At 41.0% G+C, this 25,696-nt stretch overlaps 1 protein-coding gene across 3 annotated transcripts; it reads left to right on the top strand.

Moving 5' to 3' along the window:
• Positions 1-1,769: 1,769 nt before the first annotated feature.
• On the top strand, positions 1,770-22,816 carry SLC34A2 (solute carrier family 34 member 2). Of its 3 annotated transcripts, XM_056490349.1 has the most exons (14): positions 1,770-1,822; positions 1,913-1,968; positions 7,654-7,768; positions 7,871-8,005; positions 8,478-8,606; positions 9,517-9,660; positions 10,278-10,389; positions 11,488-11,683; positions 12,530-12,625; positions 14,916-15,036; positions 15,780-15,947; positions 17,695-17,811; positions 17,900-18,024; positions 19,300-22,816. In XM_056490349.1, exons 3-14 carry the CDS (start codon positions 7,663-7,665, stop codon positions 19,873-19,875), a joined length of 2,025 nt encoding a protein of 674 aa, XP_056346324.1. In that variant the 5' UTR covers positions 1,770-1,822; positions 1,913-1,968; positions 7,654-7,662; the 3' UTR covers positions 19,876-22,816. The 3 variants fall into 3 exon arrangements, with proteins under 3 accessions (XP_056346324.1, XP_056346326.1, XP_056346325.1); XM_056490351.1 differs by lacking the exon at positions 1,770-1,822 and having other exon boundaries at positions 1,895-1,968; XM_056490350.1 differs by lacking the exon at positions 1,770-1,822 and having other exon boundaries at positions 1,901-1,968; positions 7,593-7,768.
• The last annotated feature ends 2,880 nt before the right edge of the window (positions 22,817-25,696 follow it).

Genomic DNA, 25,696 nt, shown 5'->3' with positions numbered 1-25,696 from the left:
ACTATCACTCTGATTGCCCTGGTGTTCCAGGAAGAACATCAGCTTCTTCTCCTCTGATTTTGAATGAAGGGAAGGCTTCTGGGACAAATAATACCCACCTTCATCCCTTGTGACAAGCTTCTTATGAAGGCTCTTTCAGAGTGACTCTGCAGAAGATTCACCCTGGACTTCCAAAGGCAGACTGTAGATTGTCTGCCTTTGCATAAATTACATTTTTTCTTTACTAAATTTTTTTTTTAATACAATAGGTCTCATATAGAATTTTTTTCTTTCTAAAATGCTAACTTGGCCAGCACTTAAGATTGTGTTTAGCAAATGGAATGAGCAATGTTGGAATAAAAACATTGCAGAAGACATCACCACATTCTGGTTGTGCCAGGACAGGGTATTTGGGTACTTGAAATGCACACATCTCATAACTGCCCACTCAAAAGAGCTGGGTTTCACAACCAGTGGCTCAGAAGAGAATAAGCCATACCTCAAAGAAATACAAGTATTCCCAATTTAAAGATTCCTTATTTCCTACATATTGGGCATCACTGAAAATGTACTATTTTTAGATGTAATGTTAAAGTACACTTCTGTTAAGAAAACTGAACCTGTGAACCACCAAGGTAGTCCTTGTGTCCTTTTTCCATTACTTCTTGGACAGTTCTCCACTTCACACAGAGAGAAACTGGTTTCCTTTCCATCCTTTCCAGCTCTGGGCAAACTGCAAGTGGGGAGAGCGAGGCAGGGCTGGTGCTCCATCCTTGGGCTGCACCTGCCAGGGTGGTGTGGGCAGTGGGATGGACACCAGCAGAGCCCCTGCAGGCAGGGGAGTGCTTGGTGGCTCTGCTGCCAGGATGTGATGCTGCACACGGGGCTGCAGAGACTCTCATGGCCGGTGCTTATTAAACATTTCTGACGCCGACTCAGAAGGGAAGTTGTGACTCACCGCTCCAAAGGCTGGGCATCTCCACGGGACTGAAAGGTGCAAAAAGCAAGAGTTTTACTTTGCTAAGTTACTAAGTCACTAAACTGCTGGGACATATGACTGCATACAAGCAGACAAAGCAGATATGCTGGTTGGGCAGCTAGTTTACAGCTTATTTTCTCAGTGTAAATTGCCTAGTGAAACAGAAAAAATTCCTAGATGATAAAGCTGTAGTACCTAATGCAGTCCCTCATCCAGCTCCCTTTTAAGATCAGCACTAGAACAGACAGCAATGCTGGTGGCTGCTTTGCCTAATCTATAGCACCACACTGTTTTATTGAATAACATTTCTCTTTATCATCTATTTGTCTTCATCTCTAGGGTTCCGAATGTGATTATCAAAGGTGCCCTTACACCTTTAAATCTACTTTGGAAGTAGAGCCACAGCCAAAATGCTAATGAGCTTGCCTTAATTGTAAACATTGAGCACTGATAAGAATGAAACTCCATCCTCTGTTCTAAGGAGTTCTTACGTATTTCCTACTTACACCGTTTTTTATCTGATTCTCCTTCACTTCTGTTCTTAGGCAGATTAATAGGCACCTGAACAGACAAATAACAGTACTACATCTCCTTCACACCCTTTTGACAGACTTTTGAGACTGCAAAATATTTTTGGAAAATTATTATTGGAAAAAAGATTACTGAATGATCAGGAGGACGGCAATTTTTCAGGCTGGAACAATCCGTTCCCCAGCACTCACATGAACACATTTGTAACTTGTACTTAAATGCTGATGGGACATTTTTTAGAATGTGATAAGTGTGAAATAGCCCATAGTTTTATCAGTGTCGGTTGCTGCCCACTCCTGAAAAAAAAGTTTTATTGTGATCATTAAGTTGCAGGTAGGCAGTGCCTCTGGACTGTAAAATAGGAATGTTAGTGTGCAGTGATGAAAGCAAACTTTGCTCAACACCTGTCTATATATATTGCAGGTTTCAGTGGCTGCCCAGTTGATCCGTTCACTCTATTGTCTCGGAATTAAGTTGTGGTAAGTAAAAGCAACTAAGACTGAGTTCTCTTCTCTTCTCTTCTCTTCTGAACTTTTCTAGCTTGCAAATCTAAAACTCTGCTTTTGAAGTTCAAGAAATAGCAAGAGAGAGGTAATGTGGGGTACTGGAGTGACATAGGAAATGTCATTCCCTTGCTAGTATTTTCACCTTGTTTTCCTTTAAGTGCATCTATGTTTCAAGGAAGTGATAAAAAACCCCCACAGTTCTGAAAACAGACTGTGCTTTTTTTCTGCAATTAGCTAGGTTTATTTTTATGAAATATTATAAAGAATGTATTTTGTTAGCAGTTGTCAAAAAAATCCCACCCCCCTGAAAAAAACTGCCTATAGCAAAAGAAACTATTTATTTAACTATTATTTGAAAAAGAGTGAAATTTTAAGTCATAGTAATCAGTGGTATTGGATACTGGAAAATGTCTAGGATATGATTAATGAAACATTGGAAGGAAATACTGTCAGTTCATGTGTTAGCATAGATCTTCTGTAAAGCCTGTGTGCCCCACGACTGCTGTGTCAGGCTATTCTCGATGGAAACATTTTCTTATGCTAATTTGGTTTGATACACGGAGGTAAAAGGAATACATTAGAGTCTAATGCAGTTTGCTCAACTAATGTGGCAGTAGGCAGAAATCAACTGGTTTCTCAGTAACTTTTATTATCAGCTCTTCCATTAGATCAGTAAGTCTTTTAAATGTCATTATTTTTCCTCTCTTTATTCTTTACTAAGTATTTTGTGTATGGGATGGGGTAGATCTGTACTATTTCCTTATTGGTGGGGCTATTAATTTTCTTGGCATTTTATTATGAAAAAGTGTTTTATTTAAATACCTACTAGGCATTTCAAGTAGTTCACTGGTATTTCCTGGCTCTGGTTCCTTGGTGGCAGACTTTGCTTGGTTGTGAATTAAAAAATTAATCTTTGGGATTTGTTCTCTGTCTGCACATACCTAGATATTAGTTCTCTTTTCGAGTTTTTTTAATGTGTTTTCTTTGTTTTGCTGTGTGTTAGCTTCAGGAGTGTGAGCAATGAGTCTTACAGATCCATAGGAATAAAACTGAGCACAGAGCTCTGTTTTTGTAGCTCTCACATATCTCTTCTTGCCTTTACTACTGCATGAGTCGAAAGTTTACATCCTGGCTAAGCCTGCTGACTTATTCAAAGAAAAAGCCCCAAGGAAGCAGCTGGTGCCAGAGCAAAGACAAGACTTGCTCCTAGCAAGGCTGAATCATTGCTGCTGTTTATTTAAGTTGTTACTGCTTCTGTTGCACCTGGGGCTTTGTGGCTGTCATGGAACAGGTTCTGGGGCAAAACTACCAGCTGATGTAAAGCTACTGAATGAATTTGTGCTGGTTGAGGAGCTTTCTTTTCCTGTCTCTACATACTGTGCTTCTATGTTACAAGTGGTACATGTTGAGGGGAAAAAGACAGTGTTTCTTCAAACTTTGTATAAGAAAGGCTGGTATGTAGCTTGGTATTTATTCCTTTGAAGTATGTGTGATAAATACTCATATTTACTAAGTCGTATATTTGGATATCAGGTTAGCTAATAAATCCCTTTTTTAAGATAAAAACTTCAGTGCTGTGGTGAATGATAAAGGAGAGATGTATTTTTGTAGAAAAGCTGACACAGAAGGAGGGAGTGTGAGGGAAAGAGAATGGGGAAAGCCTGGCTGAACCCAAAATCTGATATGGAGCTGCTTAAGCAGCCTGTAGGTGCATGTATGGTGATGTAGGTGGTTGTAGTTATTATCAGTTGGTTTTGAAAATACTGCTCTTTTCTTCAGTACTTTTTTTTACAGGAGTGAGATTTCTTTAAGGCTTACTGCTCCATAGTTTTTATGTCAGGCACAATGTGGCCTTTTGGTGATCTGTCATGGGTGGAGAGGTACAAACAATGCTGGCTGGGCACACGGAGGTGGTAGTTCATCTGGCTGTGTTAAATCCAGCAAAACAAATACATTGACAACTATTTCTGATTTAGACCTGCAAAGCACAGAGGGTGCAGCTCTGCAGCTGAGGCAAAGCTGTTACAGACCAGTGAGTCACTGAGGAATGCAATATAGGGCAACTGCATGACACCTAGTGTTGCTCAGATAATTCCCCAGAGTCTTTAACTCTTTGAAATGCTGTAGTGAGAGAGTGTGGTCATAAAAACCACAGGAGCTCACTTTGGCTCTGAGTTTTTCTCTCTCACATTTTATTTCAGAACTTGAAAGCCATTGATTTTTTTCTATCTATCTCCCTCTTAGGAAAAGGAGGGTTCAGTTTCTTTTGAAGTTAGAAAGGTTGTCACACATGGTTAGCATTTTCCAAAGGCAAGGAAAGATTATACTCACAACGAAAGAAGCACACACGATGGTGTGAGAGGATTTGCCACGAGGTTCACTGAAACAGGCTGGATTACATCTTGCACAGGCATTGGTTTTCAGACCTTTGCAATATGCATAGCATATTGTGACCTGCCACTGTCAGGAGGAAATCAGCTCCCGTTTCAGAACTGCTCCCGGCAGGTGGATATCCAAAGCACCAACGCGTGTCCTGACGTGAGTGAGCTCCATGACTTCACCCCGGGTGCAGGCACCCTGGCTGGTGCCCTGCCAGCCAAGGCAGGAACCAGGTGAATGGCACTGAGACAGCTGGGCTGGCACAGGGGTGGGCAGAGCTCATCACTGCAGCACCTCATCCAGCAATTGTGGCTATCCCACCCCTGGACCTGGACCGGTGCGTCCAGCTGAGCGCAGCAGGTTGTTGCAGTGTGTGCTGTCACTGGCCTGCTCCCTAATATGTCCCTTTGCATGGAGTTGTCTTTGGTGCTCACAAGTAAACCACTATTAGGGTTTCCATTGTCACTGATATCCTGCGTCAGCAGTGTTGCTCCTTTCTACCACAGCTGACGTCAGCCTTTCCAAAGGCGCCCGGGAGCTGCCAGGGAGTGATGTGGTCACTTTGCCACCCCACTGCTCTGCTCCTCCACAGCACACAGATTGTCTCCTGAGCTTTTTCTCAAGGTGTTAATGTCTGTATTTGGGCCAAGGAAGAATTCTTTAAAGGGAAAATTATAGAATGTAGATTATCTTTGTGGCACAGTGATTAATTAACAGTTAGTAGCTGTGGCTAGGACTCCAGCAGAGAGTATCAAGTGTCTATCCACTATCTTCTCAGCAGTTCCTCTTCATAAGAGCTGGGATCTGGGAAAGCTGACAACTTTGGTAGGACAAGGGTAGAGATGGTTCTGCTAGCATCAGTCCTTGATACCACTCACATAGCATGGGCTGTTCTAGTAATACCTCTGCAAACCCAAAAGTTCAAGGCAAATGCTGTAAAGGCCTCCAAGACTCCCTTCTCAAATTAGAGGTTGGCTAGGGCTCAAATGATTTACTTTATATACATACCTACAAAAAGCTTCCTCTACAGAGGTGATTAACTCTCATTCTATGATGTTTAATCACATAAAGCAAAAACAAAAATAATACATGACGTACCTGTGGGATCCTGAGCACCTCAGGAATGTGGGAGTTGCTTATTATGGAAAAATGTTCTTCTTGTTTGGGGAGAGTTATTTAGGAGACATAGAGGCTGTTTGTCTGCTGAAGTTTTCAAGCTCCAGTTTCTCCTCTGAATGCATCAGCTCAGTTTCCATACAGTAATCATGCAGGCTGAATCCTTCATTTCCATACTAAGCGTAACAGAAGAGCTGTGGTACTGATGGCATCTCTAGGGATGGTGGTGTCCAGCATATTCTGTGTCTCCATGGTTGGAATAAGTTGCAACTTCACATCTGACTTTCCAGTATATTTTCATGATTACATTTCACTTAAGAATCACTTGTGCAGAGCAGTTATTTTCTTAATAGCTTTTTAAATGCTGAACATATATAAATGAAACTTGTTTAACAAGATGGAGGTGTTTTTGCCTGTTTGGGGCTGGAGGTTGTTTTGGCCTGGATGAAAATGCAAGAATTTGCTTCAAGCAAATGGGAATCCTTGCTGAAACAAGCAAGAGTGACTTTCATCTGTTCTAGGATCTTTGTGTATCTTGGGAACTGCTCTGGGTCTTACACCACAGATAAAGAATGTAAAGCATGTAGTTTCTGCTAATGGAATTATAGAATAACTTTTCCTGGTAAGGTGGAAGGGGAAGTACTCTTTTCTTTGTGGAGTGCCAGAAAACAATACCCACCTGTGTTACAGTAAGACACAGGTGATTTTGTCTGTGGCTTTTCCTTCCCAGCTAAACAAGGAGGATGTGTGGCTTACTGATGTGGGCAGGGATAAAACATATTGACTGTCAGCTACTTAAAGGATTATGATTAAATGAATGATTAATTATACTCGCTTTGAGTGACTGCTAACTGCCAGTGAACCTTGTTTGTGGGAGCATGATACCACTCTGACTTTTGGAGGCTGGGCACAGGGGCTCTGTTTGTGAGGAGCATTGGAGGCAAATCTGCTGACCAGTGTTTCAGCCATGTGGGTGCCAGATGTGCTGGTCATGGGGCAGCTCTGACTGCAGCACTGACTGACTTGTGTGGCAGAGAGGGTGGAAGAGACAGACCTGAAGGTGGGGCTTTCCTGGACAGGGTTCACTTCTCCCATCCTTCCCATGGAGTCTTGGGATGTGCTGGTTGATGTCACCAAGCCTGCCAAGGCAGAAGCATTGTGGTGCATATTGGCTTGTTTTTCCATAGTCACTTTCCCTCTCTTTCATGTCTCTCCCTCTGGCTTCCAGTACTGGTGAAGCAAATAAGGAGGACTCTTCCAGGTTTGGCCTTGTCTTGCCTGGGCCAGGTCTGTCCTGTGTGCTTGTGCCCGTGCTGGCAGGATCTGGACATGTGAGGTCTTACTTTTTAAGTTATTCTTTATTGATATTACAGTGTATGTCAAATATGCCCAAAAAGGGGTCAGGAAGGAAGAGGTTCAGAGAGAAATGAGTGAGCTGGACCTTGCTGCTACCAGCTCAGCTTCATTTGCAGCATCAGCTGTGAGCTGTAGGCAAATATAGACCTGCAAATGGCCACTGCTCCCTAATTGTCCTCTTCTCCAGGTATTCAGCAAGCTCAAAACCCTGGGCTCTTCTTCCACCCTGTCCAGGATTCTCCTCTTCATATGTTTCAATGGGAATGAACAGTAAAGACAACAAGACATTGTGTTTAACATTCATGACTCAAACTAAGCAGTGCTTTAGGGAAGAATTTTTTTGCTAAAAAATTTCTATGTATTGAATTACCAGGTAAAGGTCTGGGCATTGAATTACCAGGCAGTTGCTTAAATCCAGAAGGTGGAGGAAAGTAAAGCAATTCTCTGACTTCTTGTTGAAAGGAGTTAAAATTAATTAAAGACAAGAAATGCCTACCTTTTGGAAAGCAGAGGAGTCTTTGCTTTCATGACAGTTAAAAGTTTATGAAAATACAGATGTGAGATGAAAATAAGTTTTTAATTGTGTACAAAAATAAATAAACTGTGATTTAAAAAATAATTGAGACCTCAATTTCCCAAATAGAGGAATAACTCACAAAATTTAATAAAAATTTGTGTTCAAGGGAAAATCGCTTATATTTAATTTTCATCTCCTTTGCTCTTTATCCTTATCATATTTCTCACAGATACTCCTGTAAGGTGAATATTTTGACTGCACTTGCATTTCAATCAACACTTCTTTGTTAGTCACAGATCATGGCTCCCTGGCCGGAGGTAGAAAAGCCTGAAACCAATAATTATATTGGGGACTCCTCCAAACAAAACCAAAACATGACTGGGAAAGAAGGAGAAAATCACAAAGGTAATGTGCTCACTCATGAGTTATAAAAATACATAAATTTTGGGGATCCTTGGAGAAGATGGAAAGTAATTAAACAATTTTTTAAATGTTGTGTTTCACCAGGCAATGTGGCTTCACTTGGAAATAAAGGGGATATTCAACCTGCATTTTCCACAGTAGCTTTGATAGATGAGACAAGGCCAGAAGAAGACCCATGGGCTCTGCCAGAACTGCAGGACACTGGAGTCAAGTGGTCAGGTAGCCATTTCTCTGTCAATAAGTTACCTACATTGTTTTCCCATCACTTGTCTTGTGTTCTTCAAGAGTCAATGGGTGTGTTATATTCAGTCAGTTAAGAAAAATCCTGCAATCATGCTTCTTACCCTCCTTAAAACACAAGGAGATACATGTAAAACAGTCCAGCACTAATGTAGTTTTATATCCAGTCTTTTTGGTCTTTTTTTACTCAGTAGGATGTCTATAAAACCAAGGGTCAATGTCAGATTTCATAAGGCTTTTGTCACATACCAAAAAGGTTCTTTTGTGGTAAAAAGTAGGTAAACAAAATACCTGCTTCTGCAGTTAAAATGTGATTAAGAACATTCTTTTGGGTTTAATCACACACTGGAGCCATGCCACTGTCTTTGTCTCCACCATCTCTTCTTGTGCACTAGAGTATTCCAGAGAAAAATTCAAGTGATTTTTTATATATAATGTATTTGTTTTGCAGAACTGGATGGAAAAGGAAAAGTCATTCGTGTACTCTATGGGATAGGGAAATTCATTATGCTACTTGGATTGCTCTACATGTTTGTGTGTTCTCTGGATGTGCTGAGCTCTGCTTTTCAACTGGTAGGAGGTATGAAAATGTCAAAAATATCAAGAATAAACTATGAATAAAGCAGTAAATTTTGTCTGAGACTTAATTACAATTTCCACTCTTCAAGTCCATTCTTCATATGTGATGAGATGTAGATTCAGAAGGAAGTAGCTCTGAACACTGACCTTCATTTGTTTGAAATGGTCTTTCTCTCTCAAATACCAAAGAGCTGTTGACATAGGGATTATTGCCCCAAATTTCCCCGTAACTTCCTGCTACTTAGTGACAGTTTACAAAAATACATCTGTGCATAAATCTGTCCCATGTAAAAGACATTTCAACAAAGAGAAATAGGAAAATTGTGCTCTTGACCAAAGCATCTAATACTGAAATATCCCCTAAATCCTTCAAAGATGAACACTATTGAAATGTATTTTTTACATTTCATTACATTTTTTTACATTCACATTCAAAGTGTTGAATTCAGGTGATGGACTCAGAAGTGGTTATCAGAGAAATATATGCACTTCTGTGGAAGTATTTTGCAAACACAGAAGGGTACAGGAACAGAATTAATCAGTATTATTGAAAACATTTTCCTTAATTCAGTATCCAAAAATACCAAGTAATAATATTTAAATCAAGGAATGTGTGGATTTTTTTGTCCTACAGTCTTTCCACTGATGGCTGTGGCATTACATGCCTCTGCAGAATTCAGCAGGGCTCTCACTGAAATGAGAGAATATAAATTATTCTATAAAAACTGAGAAGCTGAGAGTCCAGAACATGAATCTGGATCCCTGGGCTACATTGTACTTTTTTGGGATAGCAAAGATAGCTATATATGTATCAATTAAATGGCTGAATAATCCTTAATTAAACACTGATAATTTCTATGGACTTCACCTTGTACTTCCCTCACTCTGAGAATATGTGTTTTTTTTAATAGGTAAAGCAGCAGGGGACATATTTAAAGATGATTCAGTGCTCTCCAATCCTGTTGCTGGACTGGTGATCGGAGTTCTGGTGACTGTTATGGTGCAGAGTTCCAGCACTTCTTCATCCATTATAGTCAGCATGGTGTCCTCCACATGTGAGTCTGCTTACAGAGTCTTCCTAGAGATCACTCACAAACCTTGTCTCAGGTGCAAACATTCCCACTTGTGTTCAAATTGTAGAAGCTTTGGGCAAAAGAATAGAGACAGTAGGAAAAGATTTTTACAGCTGTTTCCCTGATATTAAATCAAAATTTCAAAAGGAATAATAATGGTGTTAATATAGGTAGTAGCAATAGTAGTAGTATTAGTAGGAATAAAACCACAATTGCAATGAAAATCATTGGAAGCCTTGGTACTGAATGACTTAATTTTCTCATGTTAGGCAGTTACTGGACTTCATTTTTTCTGTGATATCATTTCAAAATTCTGCAGTAAGTAGCCAAATGCCTGGGAAAGAAGAGATTTTATCTTAATGTGCTCTTCTAACATGGTGAAAATGGATAACCATGGGCCATAGTGCCATTGGGGATCATGGGACTATGGGAGTGCCATGTTCCCAGGGGGATAGATTAAAGTTTGGATTGGAGCAGTTTATCCCACTGACATCAAGGGAAGTCAGGGTTTCACTGATAGTAACAGAAATTTTCATTGAAGCATAGAGCTTGCTGGTAATCTGATTTTTTCATTCAGCATTTCCTTTTCTGCTTTCCAGTGCTGACTGTTAGAGCAGCTATTCCTATCATCATGGGAGCAAACATTGGCACCTCAGTTACAAACACTATTGTGGCACTTATGCAAGCTGGGGACAGGAATGAATTTAGAAGGTATTGTACTTAAACTCTAGATCTGGAAAATTGTTTCTTTCATTTTTGAAGGCCTTTTTCTATATTCCCTATCATTACTACAGCCATTCAAACTTTCTATGTAGGAAAGTCACAAGCATGGCCATGGCAAAGGTATAATACTACTCATATGTATGGCTTCATATGCTTGAAGAAAAACATACCATGCTCCTTTAAAAGTTTTGTGGGTTTGTAAAAATTCATCATTTTTAACAATCTTACATAGGGATAAATTTTCAAGAGCTCCTACTATACCACCTACCTTTTACTATGTCTTAGTTATGGGAGGGCTGTACAAGAAATAAATATTACATGAGTTTGGTCTGGTTTCTTTAAAAGAGATTTCAATGTTGAAGTCTTCTTAAGTCTGCAGAATGCCAGAGCTGGTAATTGTAGAGAAATGAGGTGTTCTGGCTGTCAAACATATACAGTGACAACTTTTGACCTGGCACCTGACATAGCCCCTGAGAGAGCTCATGGAGCACGTAGAGGCTCACTGGAGAGGGGCACTAAACTTGGGAGGGGTTGCAGACTTTAGTGCCTTGTCATTTGTGGTGCACTGGGCATATTGAAATACTCTTAGCCAAAGCCTCTGAGGGAAGAGCTGTGGTTCCTCAGGCTTTGGAGAAAAAGATAGGAAGGCAGCTATACACCATTTGCAGAAACATGTGGGAGAGTTGCAAAGCCATCTTGCCCCAGGAGTCAAGGAGAACAGGTCCCAAAGGCAATGACTGGTTGAGGATTAAAAATGTACCTAAAACAGGTGAGAGGCAAAGCAAATACAGGCTGTACAGCCACTTCTTTCTTCAAACAAGTACTCTTGGCAGCCTCATTTAAGGATCACTTTTGTCTTTTCTAGTTTTTCTTGTTTTACTCACCTGTCTGGCTCTTTAATTGGCCAACAGTGTGGAGCCAACCTAGCACTCCATAACAAAGTAGCTATCTCCTTCGACTCCAGAAATTAAATTATTCCCACCTCAAAATGGCCTTCACCTCCACTTTTATGATTTCATATCTAATTGAAGTTGTACACATTTCGTTTAAGTAAAAGCAGCTCTGGTTTTTAATTTCTTCTTGCAGGGCCTTTGCTGGGGCAACAATCCATGATTTCTTTAACTGGCTAGCTGTGTTTGCCCTGCTGCCCATTGAAGTTATTACTGGCTATCTCTACCATCTCACCAATGTCATAGTTGAGTCCTTTCATCTTGAAAGTGGTGAGGATGCCCCAGAGCTACTAAAAGTTATCACAGACCCCTTCACAAAGCTCATCATTGAGGTAAGCTTTCTCACTTCAAGGAAGCTGCTTACTTGGTTCAACCACAACTAATCAAAATGCTCTGAGTATGAGAGGGCTTCCCACTCCTTTCTCTGTGTCCTCGGGTTAAAGCTCATTAGCAGATGAATTCTTCTCTTTATTCACATTTCATAAAGCCCCAGCTCTATGTTTCCAGTTTCTATTTCCCCCACATTTCACTGTAGCAATGGCAGACCTAGCTAGGATGACTGGGAAGGCAGGAGAGGACAAGTACAGCTCTATGGAATGGATGGGAAGGCAGGAGAGGACAAATACAGCCCTGTGGGATGGATGGGAAGGCAGGAGAGGACAAATACAGCCCTGTGGGATGGATGGGAAGGCAGGAGAGGACAAATACAGCCCTGTGGGATGGATGGGAAGGCAACCTGTTGCCTGGACATTGGCAGATAGCACTAGCTGAGACAACCTGCTCCAGCCAGAGGATCAGCATAGGATCTGGTGATGACCCTGAAATCATGGGACATAATCATGTGCATCTAGAGGCCAGGGGGGATGCACACAGCTTCTGAAGGGACATGAAATACAGTCAAGCAGTTGTGTCAGAGCAGCTGGTTAAACAGAAAGTGTGAGATGAGGTCGTGGGCAATGTGGGGAGAATGAGACAAAGCGTTTGTGCATGTAGAGTTGTACCTTTGCTCTGGGAGTAACCCCCCTCCTATCTGTAGGGCAGGAGTTCCAGCACTACAGTCATGCAGATTTTATATGGTTTAGCTTCCAAGAGGGGCTATTTGAGTAGAGCTGAACAGAAGTATGTGATACAATCTGGAATAATGCGTTTTTAAAATTCTTTTTATTCTTCTTTTTAAGCTTGATAAATCAGTAATAAATGCAATTGCTACTAATGATGAATCAGCAAAAAACAAAAGCCTGGTAAAGATCTGGTGTGTCACTGAAAGCAATGTGGTGAGTATCATGCTAAATTGATTGTCAGGTACCTCAGGAAATATATTACTGATCTGTAGCTGATGCTCCTTATCTTAGGATTGTGAAATTAGATTTTTTAAATGAGGGTGGGGTTTTTATCAGCAGAAAAAGAATGAAAAAAATTAATGTAGTTTTTGCTCCACTTAGACCAAGCATGGTCACCAGTGGTGACCTTGACCTGGCTGCTTTCAGTACTGTGCAGAACTGGTGGACTGGAGCCAAGACTTTTACTCCTTTCGAACCTAAATGCCTTTAAACTCTGATACTCCTACCAACTCCCTGAAAGTGGAAAAAATCGACAACATAGGAAGATCGTTAGAGAAAAGATCATTTCAGCCACCGTTTATCTACCGATCTAATCAGCTTTGGGTTTACGTTAGGGTGTGTTAGGGTGATCTGGTGGCAGCTGGCTATTTGCAGCTTTCTTGGAAAACTGCCCTAGGAGAAACACAGCCTTTGTGGGGCTGTGTCCTGTTCCCCTTCCCCCAAGCAGCCCTGCAGCTTGGAGGAATCCCAGATTGACACCAAGGAGCGTTTTGGTAAACTATAGATCTGAGTGTTTGGTTTGCATTGTTCAGCTAACTAGCAATTACAGCATTAAATACCCTTTGATTCTCTAATTAGAGTATCCTACTTGCTGGCATGTATAGAAAAGTAATTCCTGAAGTCCCGAGGCAGAAGATACTTAAGGACACACGGTGGAGGTTGAAATTAAGTGCCCAGCTGCTATTGAATGACAGTCTGGATGGCCAGTGAAATGCTACCTATGGAGATAGTGCCGGAGCAGAGCTGGGCTCACCTGAAACCCTGCTCAGGTTACACCACCGAGTCTCTGCGTGTTTCTGGGGGAGCCCGGGCTGCGGCAGCTCTGCCCCAAGACAGGAAAATACATGGAAAGTGCAGGCTGAGGGAAATGTATTTTTCTAGACACACACACTTATTTCTGTATTTGCCTGTATTTTGGCTGTGTACCTACTGCTCAAGCTTATAGTCAAATTACAAAAACATGTGAAACCCCCAGAATTTTGAATTGAGCTTGGTGGGGAAAAAGGAAAATAATTTAAATTGTTTGCATTCCTACTGGATTTAACCAATTTCTAGCAAAAATTATTAAACTAAGATAAAAAATTATTGTAGCAAGGAAAAATACATGTAGACCCCATATGTTTAAAGCAAAACAAACAGTTTGATTAGTGCAGCTGCTCTGAAACTCAGATGTTTGAAAAAAAGTTTAGGAAGGTGAGAAACAAGGTTGTGTTGTGTTTGTAAAGCATGTTTTTACAGCATGGGGGGCTTAGAGCCCAAGTGTTCCCTGGAGATGTGGGGAGTTTGTTTTGCCACACCTGCATCATCTGGAGAGAGGTACAAAAGCAGGTGTCAGTAGGCAGTACCCGGCAAAAAAATACAATTTCTCTTTCCCCATTTCTGCAAAAGAAAATCACTCAGGCACCTTGGAAAGATACCTTGTGTTCAGGAGCACGGTTCAGAGTCCATTTGGCTGTCAGCAGCTCTCGTGTGGGAGTACAGCTCAGTCAGCAAACTCTTCCTTCATCTGCACAGCGACTTATGGACCTGGTGCCAGAATGCAGAATGTCTGGGCTAGGAGAGCTTATAGGGAAGGTTTTATTGTGGTATACACAGAAATTCAGTAATTTAGTAATGCCAATCATAGTCCTTGTAATAAGCTCTTAGAGAGTATTTGAACTCTGAAAATTAAAGTGTCTGTTTCTACTGACATGGAAGCTGAGGCACAGAAAATCAGCTTGAGCTCTTTGTGCTCATCCAGCAAGAGAGGCTGCACTGGCGTTGTAGCATTCTGGCTCACAGCCCTGTAGCACTCATCACACCACAAACTGCACTGAGATGTCAGTAAAGAGATCATTCCTTGAGCGAGGAATCTGTGGCACTGGCTGCAAAAGGACTGCCACTGTCCCACAGCTGCAGCCAAACCTGAACCTCACTCCACAAAACTGTTTTCAGTACAGTTCCTCATTCCTTAGCTATTAGTGGCTTGGTGTTGTAGTTATTACAATGTAGAAGATTTTTGGGATGTTTTAATCTTTAAATGTTGATCTGATTGAATTGGGTAACAGCAAATAATTTATTTTAAGAATGCAAAATGCTACCATATCGTTAATGTGGGGCCAGCTTACAATTCTGACCTTTTAGCTGATGAATCTTGGTTGTAGGAAAATTTTAAAATTCAATATGAGCTCTTAATAAAGGATTGTAGATGTCTGAACTACCTGCTTTGTCTGACAATCTTTAGACACTGCAGAATGTCACAATTCCACCTTCTGAAAACTGCACATCTCCTGACTTTTGCTGGACTGAAGGGAACACGACGTGGACCCTCAAGAACATAACTGAAACAGAGTATATCAGTAAATGTAAGTAGCAGAACTACTTCTCTGTAATATCTTTGCAAAAGTGTATCGCTTCCTAATGGTGCTAACAGACCACTCCAGAGGTGTATCCAGAACCCAGAGGTGCATCCAGAAGTCCTGGGACACACGGACACACGGACACATGGACACAGGGCATGTCTGTGGGCGCTGCCCCAGGAGCCTGTGCTCTGCTGGAGCTGCACAGCTGGAGTTACCAGCACCATCACAGGATCTGCCTGCAGATGGATCCCTTTCCATGCTCCCTGATACCAGTAATGGAGGTGTCAGTATCATGTCACCCCGATGTTCAGATGGCTCCGGGCTGGGTTACTTTGCTGTTTGTTGCTAGGATATCTCCATCTCTATGCATGCCCTGCAGGACTTCCAGCAGCCCTTCTCAGGCATGCAGGCACCTCTGGGAACAGCTGACCCACCATGCGGCTTGGAGCACCCCAAAATTTTCTCCTGCCTTTGTACTCCTGTCCCTTGCACATGGTCACCTAGTTCCTGCCTGCCCCATAGGGATGCCTGCTGTGTATTTTATACACATATCTCTAGAAGTCCTTCTCCTGCCTCACTCAGACATGGCTTTTGTGGAAGGTGGCATTTTCCCCCTTTGCAACAACCCCTCAAGCTGTGTGTGCTTTGGTCCAATTTTCTTAGGGGAGTGAATGAAAACCAGAGCTGGGCTTAGGATCACAGACAAAAACGTGGGTACACTAATTAATTTCTCTCTTCTTTTTCAGGCCAGCACATCTTTGTAAACTCAGACCTGCCTGATCTTGCCATCGGGCTCATCCTTCTGGCTTTGTCCTTGCTTGTTCTGTGCTCCTGTTTGATAATGATCGTTAAGCTGTTAAACTCTGTGCTTAAAGGACAAGTGGCAAGTGTCATCAAGAAGACAATCAACACTGGTAACTATCTGCTTTTCCTGAGGATTGTTTTTAGGAATGACAAGGACACTGAGTATGTTTATTTATGTCTCCTGTTCTGGAAGACATTATATAATATTTTAAAGAAAATACTATTGAATGAAAATCATGCACAATGCCCAATATTTTTTCTCCCAAGTGTTTTTTTTTTCTTTCATTTAAAAATCTATTAGTGAACAGCTTGGTTGAGAAATGCAGTGGATTAGCAGCATTAGAGACCAAAGTCCAGGCTCTGTTTCTAGATGTATAATCATTAGCTGTTAGAAATGTAATGTTCCCATCCTCAAAAGATAGCACTGAAATGCTGATATTGTGATTACCTGCTCTGGCACAGGGCCTGCATATTCCTTCTAAAGTAAGTTGAGAAAAGTTTGTAGTAATTAATGATCTTATCCTGTTCTGCTGCCTAACCCTCTCTTCAGAATTATAAGGCAGCCTTGAATAGTGGTGTTTTTCTCTCTTTCCCTATGTTGTCCAGGCATTTTTTTTCAGCCTGGATCCATTGAGTGCAAATGTTAGGGTTTTTTTCACCAGGCTGCTTTTCCTTCATACTCTCTTTAATGGAGAGATAAGAAGCCGCAGCCTAGAAAAGCAGTCCTGGCACAGATCTCAGGCTGTGGCTGAAGTGAGGGTTCACAGAAATAAAGAAGGCAACAAAGTGGTCCCCAAGCTGTCTTCTTCTGGGCAAAGAACAATGCCTGAATTAAAAACAAGGGGTACAAAGCAAACAGCTCACCACTACTGCTTATTTAATTTGGGATCTGCTCTGTGTTCCTCTTTGTCTTCCCAAATAATTAAGTCCTCACTTCTCAGCTCTCTCCATTAATCTGCAGACTTAGGGGATATTTGTGCCTAGTTTCCCTAATCAGTGTAATTAGCTGTTCTCTGCAAGAGCTAACAAGCGAATTTTTAGGAGATAATCTGCTTGGAACTAGTTAGAGTAAAAACTTGGTTCTCCCAGGATGGTCTTCAGAGCTTTCTGAAGATCTGATCCATGCAGTGAGTTCCTGGTTGCTGAAACCAAGGCTCTCAAAACACCCAGAAGGTTTTGTGTTGACATTTCTAGTACCTAATTGTATCATAACACACATGTTACCCTGGGTCAGGACAAATACCTACCTAGTCTGGTACCCATCTCAAAGTGTATCCAGTGGTGAAAGGCTGTAAAAGCAGCACAGCAAACAGGATAAATCAAAGTGGTAGAACTGACCCCAAATCATCATTTGAGCCCCAATATGCAAAGAGTGTATCTGTTGCTGTATGAAGGGTTATGGAGCAGCAAGAGAACACTGCAACAAGGCACTCCCTTACTTGGTGCAAGAAAGAGCAGTTTATTGAAGAAAGCCATGGCTTAAATAAGATAGTTTGTGAAAAACAAAATACAGACAGTTCATTGGTGAGAGAGACATCTATGAGAGAAAGAGACACCTCTTGTCCCTGGCTTTCCCACTCATCCAGCAGGTGTTTATCTCTTGTTATGATTCTTTCTCTTGTGTTTACAGTAAAGAAAAGTCTCTAGCCTGGGAAAAATCCTGGCTGGAGCTGAGAAAGTTTCATGGCCTGAGAAAAAGTCTCAGAACCTGAGAAAAAGCCTGACAAACCCTGCCTGGGCCTTCAGTGGTGTCCACATGTATCTACATTTTAAGTGCTTAACAGTCTTCACTGCTGTGTTACTGTCACATAGATCACTCTGTTATGCTAACAGCAATGTTTTCTCCCTCTTTTTCAGATTTTCCATTTCCTTTTACTTGGCTTGCTGGATACCTGGCTATGCTTGCAGGGGCTGGTATGACCTTCATTGTCCAAAGCAGTTCTGTTTTCACATCTGCTATTACACCCCTTGTTGGTAAGTTGTACATATCATGCTCTTTATCCCCATGTTTTATCTTCTCCATCATTCTGAAACCAACTCAGGCATGTTTCTTTTCTCGTAGGCATTGGTGTTATAAGCATTGAGCGCTCTTACCCCCTCACTCTAGGAGCCAACATTGGCACAACCACAACAGCTATTCTTGCAGCTCTAGCAAGTCCAGGGAGTACATTAAAATATTCATTACAGGTCAGTATAAAATATAAAACAATGCTTTCTTGACTTCATTTGTAACTTTTCTGAAGAAAAACCTGACAAAATTGGCTGTAATGCAAATACACTGTTCATGCTGTGCCTGATTTTGTATGTGCTGTTAATGACAATGCATTCACTTCAGCTTCTACAGCAAAAAGGTTGCATTAAGAATTCTTAGAATGTCAATATATAGCTAGTCTTTCTTTCACAAGTTGCCTTGTTCTACCTTGATTCAGAACTGAGACAGGGGAGGCCACTTGACCCCTGAGAGTGGGGTCTCTGCTGCTTGGAGTTCAGTGCCCACATACTGAGAACCCTCTAGGGGTGACTGATTTCTCTAAGCTCTCTTCTCAGGACCCTAAGTCAGTTCATGAAGTAACCTAAGAGAAGGTTGCACAGTCCTTAAGCTGGCAAGCTCTCTATCTACCCAATGTTGCAGTGAGCATCATGGCATCCATATTTCTCATTGTAAATTTAACTTAAGTGGGTTTTATTTAATTCCTTTTTGCCTCAAACTGTCTGAAAAATTTGGAAGCCTGGCTTTGGACTCCCATTTTCCACCCAGTAAAGAAGCTGGCAGCAGATAACATTTGAATGAATGTTTTACATCAGAGTGAAAAGATAATGACGTTTCCTTGGTGAATAGGATGAATGTCTTTACTAGCTAAAATAAATCAAGAAAATTACAGAAGTCATTTTATTGTCCTCAGGCAACAGATGTAATCATGAGAAGATGCTATCTTGATAAAGCTCAGATTTCATGATAACATGCTGGTTTTATAAAGTCCTTTATAAATAAACCCCTGTACTTTCATATTTACTTTATTCTGATAACAGTTGCAAAATTAAAATAGGATAAGGTGAGCAGGGAATGTATTGTTTTGTTCAATATATACTTATTCAGTCTGACTCTTGTAAGCTTTAGTTAGTCTGTGCCTCTAATGCTAATTTTTGTTGAAAAATTTTTGAAGTATGTGAATCAAAGGATTGTGAAGACCCAAAGACAAAGTCCCCTTCCAGGAATCTCCTCAGTGGCCTATAAGTTTATAGCTAATTTCTGTAAAATCCAATTTGTACCATTAAAAATTTCTCTGTAGCCTATGTGCAATACCAAATTAACATTTCCTATGTTCTCATTGAAAGAAGGTGTGGTTCCCACACCTTACTGACAGCAGTACTCTTTCCTGAGAGCTGGAAGTAATTACCATGTGGATAGGAGCATTTAAAGGCATTTTAGCTAATGAACTTCTCCTATGTTTTTGCTTCCAGATTGCCTTGTGCCACTTTTTCTTCAATGTCTCTGGGATTATTCTGTTTTATCCGATACCTTATACCCGCCTGCCAATCCGCATGAGCAAGACCTTGGGAAATATAACAGCCCAGTACAGATGGTTTGCTATATTTTACCTTCTCATCTGTTTCTTTCTTTTGCCTTTGTTTGTATTTGCTCTTTCACTGGCAGGCTGGGCAGTCCTTTTGGGTGTTTGCCTTCCCCTGTTTCTTCTTTTTATTGCTGTGGTTGTAATTAATGTTATGCAGAAAAGGCGACCACATTCACTGCCTGAGAAGCTCCAAAACTGGGATTTCCTACCTGTCTGGATGCACTCCCTAGAGCCCTGGGACAATATAATTATGTCTTCACTTGCTTTTTGTGGGAAACACTGCTGTGGCTTCTGCAAGTGTTGCAAAGTCAATACTGAACAGGAGGGTGCCAAAGACAACCAGTTAAAAACTATGGAAGTTTATGAAAACACCATGGCAATGGCTGATGAAGAAAGAGGTGGAAGAAGGGCACCAGCTGTAGCTTGTGTTGACAAAACAGGCACAAACAACACAGCCTTATAGTACTGGATCCATGCATATTAGCAGAGATACAGCACAGGACAGCCAGGCTCATCAAAACCACCTTGGACCTTGCACTGAGGACAGAGTGAACATTTTTTTAGGTTTCTGAAGCCAGTGATACATCACTCAACAAGGAAGGGAGTCAAACAAACTTGGCAGAGTCCCTAGAAAATCTATGCTCAGTTGCAAAGCTAATGACAGATCTGTTCACAGAGGATCTACTGTGTGGTACCTTCCTCCAATGTTATCAGTTGCAAACAAAAGAAATCCTGATGTAGTCCCATGAAGAGAGGGATGAAAGAAGTGGCAATCAATTCAAACTTAAAAAAACAATAAACACTCGTAGAACAGCCTTTCTGACCTACTGACTCAGCAAAAATTACTTCATAGTACTTAAAAAGCCCTTGAAATTAGAAAAACAAAGTGGGGAGAAAAGGGGGGGGAAAGAAAAAAAAGGGGGGAAAAGAAGGAATCCTAATGTTTTCATTGGCCTGTCTGAAGTGGTCAAAATGGAAAACAGTAGCTTTCCTAGAACAGACAAAATCTATTCTATGTGTGTGAAGGAAAATGAAATGCTGGTACATCCTCCAGAAGTTCTTGGAGTCCTACTCTGGCATAAGGGTCCATGTAAGCCCATTTGGAGCTCTCTCTGTCTCCTCTAACAGTGGGGACAAGAGCTATAATCTGTTATCTCAGGCTAAAGACCATAAAAGTAATTGCTGCTCCCTCTGCCTGCTGAATGTTAAGAACTGTGTATGGAGACATTGGGCTGACAGAGGATGTGATTGTGTGGCCATTCCTCTCTCTGGATGGTCCTCTTCAGTCCTGCTCGCCATGTAATCCCACAAGTATGGACTGCTGCAGGAAAGAGGACAAGTGGCCATGGTAGGAAAGGAGAGAGCAGTGCCAGCCTGGGCTGTGCCAGGAGATCTGTGTGCAGCTGTGGTTGTTTGCCACAAAAGGAGCTTCCAAAGTAGCAGTGGAGACTGGCTGTAGACCTGCAACAGGGGGAGCCTGCAGAGCAGATTATGGCCAGCATAGGGCATTTGGTAACGTTTACTGAGAGAGAGGGGTTTTCACTGCCCCTTTGTGCTCTGAGCCACCCTACTGGGAAATAATGTGAATTTTACTGGCAATTGTATGTAGCAAATCCCAAATAAAATCCACAAGGAGTGTAGTCACTACAATGTCTAGCAAATCTGTGGGTAGTGCAATACTTGGTAGGAAGCTGCTTGTGCTCAAATTTTACCTTATTGATGTTTTAGTAAATGCTTGTGAGACTGTTCTGAATCACGGGCTGACAGAGGCATAATTTCAAACTCAGAAGAAGAACATTTCAAATATGCACTCAGCATTTCTGCTGGTTTTCAACAGCTTAGATATTAGTGAGTATGGGACAATATCTGAAGCCAAATCACTAACGTTGAAAAAAATTAGGTGGCTGAGTGTAGATCAAGTATCATTTAAAGCCCATTTAAATAATTGAATTTTAAATTTAATGTGTAATGGAAATGCTGAGAAGACCCTTAGTGTAACAAAGCCACTCAGTGCTGCTAGAACACAATTAGAATTGTGAATAGTTGTTTTCTGCAGAGCTTGGAATTCAGTAGGTTAAATTCAGCAATCAGGTAAAGACATACATTTTAGAAGTGAAAATTTATTTCATTAACTTTTTAAAACTAATATTAAACTGGCAAATTATGTGTTTGCAAATTGCATTGAAACTGAGTTTCTAACTATTTCTGTAATTGTGAGCCAGTGACAAAATGCTTAGAATCAGAGTGAATTTCCAAAACCATCAAGTTTTGATATAGTTCTGCTTTTTTGGAGCATAGCTGCAAAGAGCAGAATTATGTCAAATGTTCTTTTTAGAGTTATTTTCCTTATGCTTCATATAGCTGAAACAGAATTTTGTCATCATCTTATTTTTAAAGTGGAATTTTTATATTTCCAATAATTGTTGTTTGTTTTATTCTTACAATTCTGGATGGTTTTTGAATCTGTTTCTTTAGATCCCTGTGAGCATTTCCTATGCCCTGTTTCTTTGGGAAAAATATGAGAAAAATATCCAGAATTGTTTTCAAGTTATCTTACGTTTCCATTGACCACCCTGTGAAAGAGGAAACATTTTAGTCTGCTTTTACTCATTTCCTCAATAACATGCACCTTATTTTGCTTCTTGAAATAAAGCCTTCAAGGGCAGTGATAAAAACTGTGGGAAAGCAATTCTTAGGAAAGAATCAGCGTAACAATTGTCAGGCATATCAGAACTTTATGGTTCCTCTTTGTAACGTCTCCCCTTTGATCTCTTCTTGCTCCAGGCCATACTGTGCCATTGTGCTAAGCAGATTCCAACAAATATTTCTGTTTAATACAGCATGATATGTCCTGGTACACTCACCCCCACACTCTTACTAAATGATATTTACACTTTATTTATAATTGTTTGAGTGTACAGAATTTTTCATAACTTATAGAGAAAAAGGCTCGTGATTGTGTTATATATTAAGTATTTGAAAACTATACAATGTTTATCTATAAAAATGTAAAAAGGAACTACTGTATATTTTGTAATATAACTTTTCAATTGTTTGTAACTGTGTATACTGTGTATTTTGGAGACTGTTGGCTCCATCAACAGGTTACTTAAAGATTGTTAGTAATGCAGAGACAGATTTCTTAAAGACGAAAAACAACAATAGACTTTCATAATATGGCTTAATGCACATGGATATTAAACACTATGTTTCTAAAAGATTTGAATTTTCTGTAATGAGAAATTTTGGAAATACAATGTTTCTAGAATGCTTTTTTAAACTCTTAAACACTTTATCTTTTAACTGTTTCAAGGGCAGTATATGTCTTTATACTATGTCATGAATGTACATCTTGTCTGTCCTCATGCATTGAATGTAAAAATAAAGAGAAGTTTAAAAGAAAATCTATTTGTAATATCTATTTATATACATATCATGGAATCTCACAGAAAAAAAAAGTATTCAGACAAGCTGTAGCTTGAGCTGATGCAATGTGCTAGAAATGAGAAGGGTTTTTATCACTGAGCACTAAAGAAAATCACCTGTGAGTGAGAGATTTTCATTATGGGGAAAAATAAAAAGAATTGCTCAGTGCAACTGTGTGGGTAAAGATATTTTCTGGCAGAGTGCTACAGACTGTCCTTAGTGAAGGCAAGCATGTAAGAGCAAAGCCAATGCTATTGTGGCAACAGGATGCATGATGAGTCACCACAAATTATCCTTGTCATGTCCTAGGCTCAGATTCTTCCTGCATCCTCTGGCAAACAAAGTGTCTCCACAATGCTCCTTATACCCTGTGACCTGAGTGATGTCCAGCTTATAACTGGCAAAAATATCCATCTTACTCTTTTGTTTTTTGAATCACACATGACCCATGGGGCTTAAAATTAACCATAGAGAAATAAAAAGTGCTCTTTAAATGTGTTAAAGAGTATCAAAAAATGTTATTAGGCTTCTTAATTATGAGCTCAACAGTAGCTGAGGAACCAGCCCCAAATCACCTCTCATACCCAAATACACCATGCTTTGTTGAAGTGAAGCTAGCAGAAGTATTTCTTATAACACCAATAATTATGAACTAAAGTGTAAACTGGCTTATTCTGAAAGGTAAGCACCCTAGGCCCAAGATTTACAACTTAGAGCTTCTTACACTCATGCATAAATACTGTAATTCACCATCTTCCATGTCTATCTGTCTGTTGGGACTCAAAGCACAGCCAGGACACAGGGACACACTGTGCCACCCATCTTTCCATTTCCAAACTGCCTGGGACAAAGTTCAGCAACACCTATCACTGTTTAACCAATAGCAGTTAAGTCATGGAGCTCTGCACTCATCAGAAGCTTTCAAAATGTGCAAACAATGCTTCAGCTCATTGCCTGTTTTCTGTCCTCTTCCCCTCTGCTTGCAACTTAACCATGTTGTCCACAGCTTCTTTTGGTGCTCCTGTGCTTTTTTAGTCTCTGCTGAAGTGTCACATTCACTTCCCCCAGTTTCAGACTCTTTATAACACTGCATTGAAGTGCACCAGGTATACCACTGTGCAGCATTCTGGTTAGTCTGAAATGCTGCTGGAATGCTCCATCATCTCTTCCTTCATCTTGCCATGTGGTGGGCACCCAGACAGGTCCTTTGGACAGCCACTTGTGCCTTTGAGCAAGGCTGATCCACACCAAATTATCTGGGGGTGCAGGCTGGTGTGGTACCACTGGCAGCAGCTGAACCAACACACAATCAACAGCACAGGATCTCATCAGTCCTTTAAAAATAAGTAGTGAGCAGTGTGAAGCAAAAATCCATTGTTTCAAGAACTGCCTAAGGAAGGATACCACACACAGAGCAGGGAATGCCATGTTGGTGTTGCACCATCTCACTGGGCTGTGCTTCCATGCAAGCACTTTATCTGCATTTGGATGTTTTGTCACTCATGGCCACTCCTGGTGTTGCCACATGCCAGAGGCATGACACTGGATGTGTAAACCCACTCATGATGTTTTCACAGAAAATTCTTTAGATTGTACTCCCTTTATGACAATTCTACTACAAAGAAAACACCTGATCCACATGAGAGAACTGAGTGTTCACTTTCCATATTGGATAGTAACCACACTGGTTTAATGGAGTTGTCCCTAAGCAGGTTTCCCCTAACAACTGGGATCTGAGTGTTTCAACAAGACAAGAGAAGCAGAGCAAAGGCTAGAATTAAACTGTCACAAGCATTGTATCTTACTCAGCAGCTGATGAAATTCCCTAATTGCCATTTACACTTTTGGTGTATCAATCTTTTTACATGGCTCAACATCTAAGGACACGTTACCATGACATAAACAATCAGGGTAATTACAGGAGCAGATATTTTGCAACCAAGACCACAGCTGATAGACTGGGGTTTCTTTACACAATGCAAAATGCATAAATTATAGGACAAAAAATGTGTGGACCAAATGCTGCCCTTGGTGAGGCAATATGTGGCCATAATTGACATCAGGAAAATTGGTGCTCATGTGAGTGAGGAGAGCATTAAGGTCTATTTTAACTGACTAATGCAATGGCCTCAGGCGCTGGAGCTCAAAAGGTTGCCAGCTTGAAGGCTGGCTCTGGTGTTGCTGCATAGAACAAACAAATGATATTGTCTCTTGCTTCTTGCTTCCTGCTGCTATATCATCTGAAAAAAAAATATTCTTAAAGATACTTATCAGTGCAATTTTCCTGTCTTCCTCAAAGACTGTGCTTAGGCAGTTTCAAACACTCCCCAGCAGAGTGGGATGCAGAGGTGCAGAGATTCCTCTGGCCTGTGCTTGAGGACAGGTGTGACACAAGGAGTGTTTCTGAAGAAAATGAATGAGCACCATGGCTCAAATTGCAGGCTTGTATGCTGGAAATGAGGAGAAGCTGAGTCTGAGTATAACCTGGGGAAATCTACTCAGCCTGGTTGCTGCATTTGAGCATGTCTACACTGCTCTCAGAGCTGACACCTCCAGCCATGGACAAGGGAACAAGAAATCCCAAGCAGCTCATTGTGTCTCAGGTGGGACCCCATCTCTGCCTTCAGTCCTCTGTGCCTGTGGCAGCTCTTCTTCCTTCCCCTCAAAAGTAGAAATGCTGCTTAACCAAGGAATCCCCAAGCTGATGTTCACCCAGCTTGGGAAAAGGAGGGGCAGGGAATGTCATTTTGCTTTGTCCTCTCTCTCCATCACATTGCAAGCTTGGGTTGCTGGGGATTGAGGAATCACAGACAGAGCAGGAATGGGGCTGGAGGAACAGAGCTCAAAACAGGCCAGGA

The sequence above is a fragment of the Oenanthe melanoleuca genome, chromosome 4 (assembly GCF_029582105.1).
Source record: "Oenanthe melanoleuca isolate GR-GAL-2019-014 chromosome 4, OMel1.0, whole genome shotgun sequence".
Lineage (NCBI taxonomy): Eukaryota > Metazoa > Chordata > Aves > Passeriformes > Muscicapidae > Oenanthe > Oenanthe melanoleuca.
The sequence above is the reverse complement of the archived record's forward strand: the minus strand, read 5'-3'. Positions and strand labels throughout refer to the sequence as shown.

Bases quoted from the DNA above. Each gene is read 5' to 3' on its own strand.
- SLC34A2 (XM_056490349.1), top strand. From the start codon at position 7,663: ATGGCTCCCTGGCCGGAGGTAGAAAAGCCTGAAACCAATAATTATATT. The intron at 9,661-10,277 runs GTGAGTCTGCTT...TCTGCTTTCCAG, and splicing joins CAGCATGGTGTCCTCCACAT to TGCTGACTGTTAGAGCAGCT. The intron at 15,037-15,779 runs GTAAGTAGCAGA...CTTCTTTTTCAG, and splicing joins AACAGAGTATATCAGTAAAT to GCCAGCACATCTTTGTAAAC.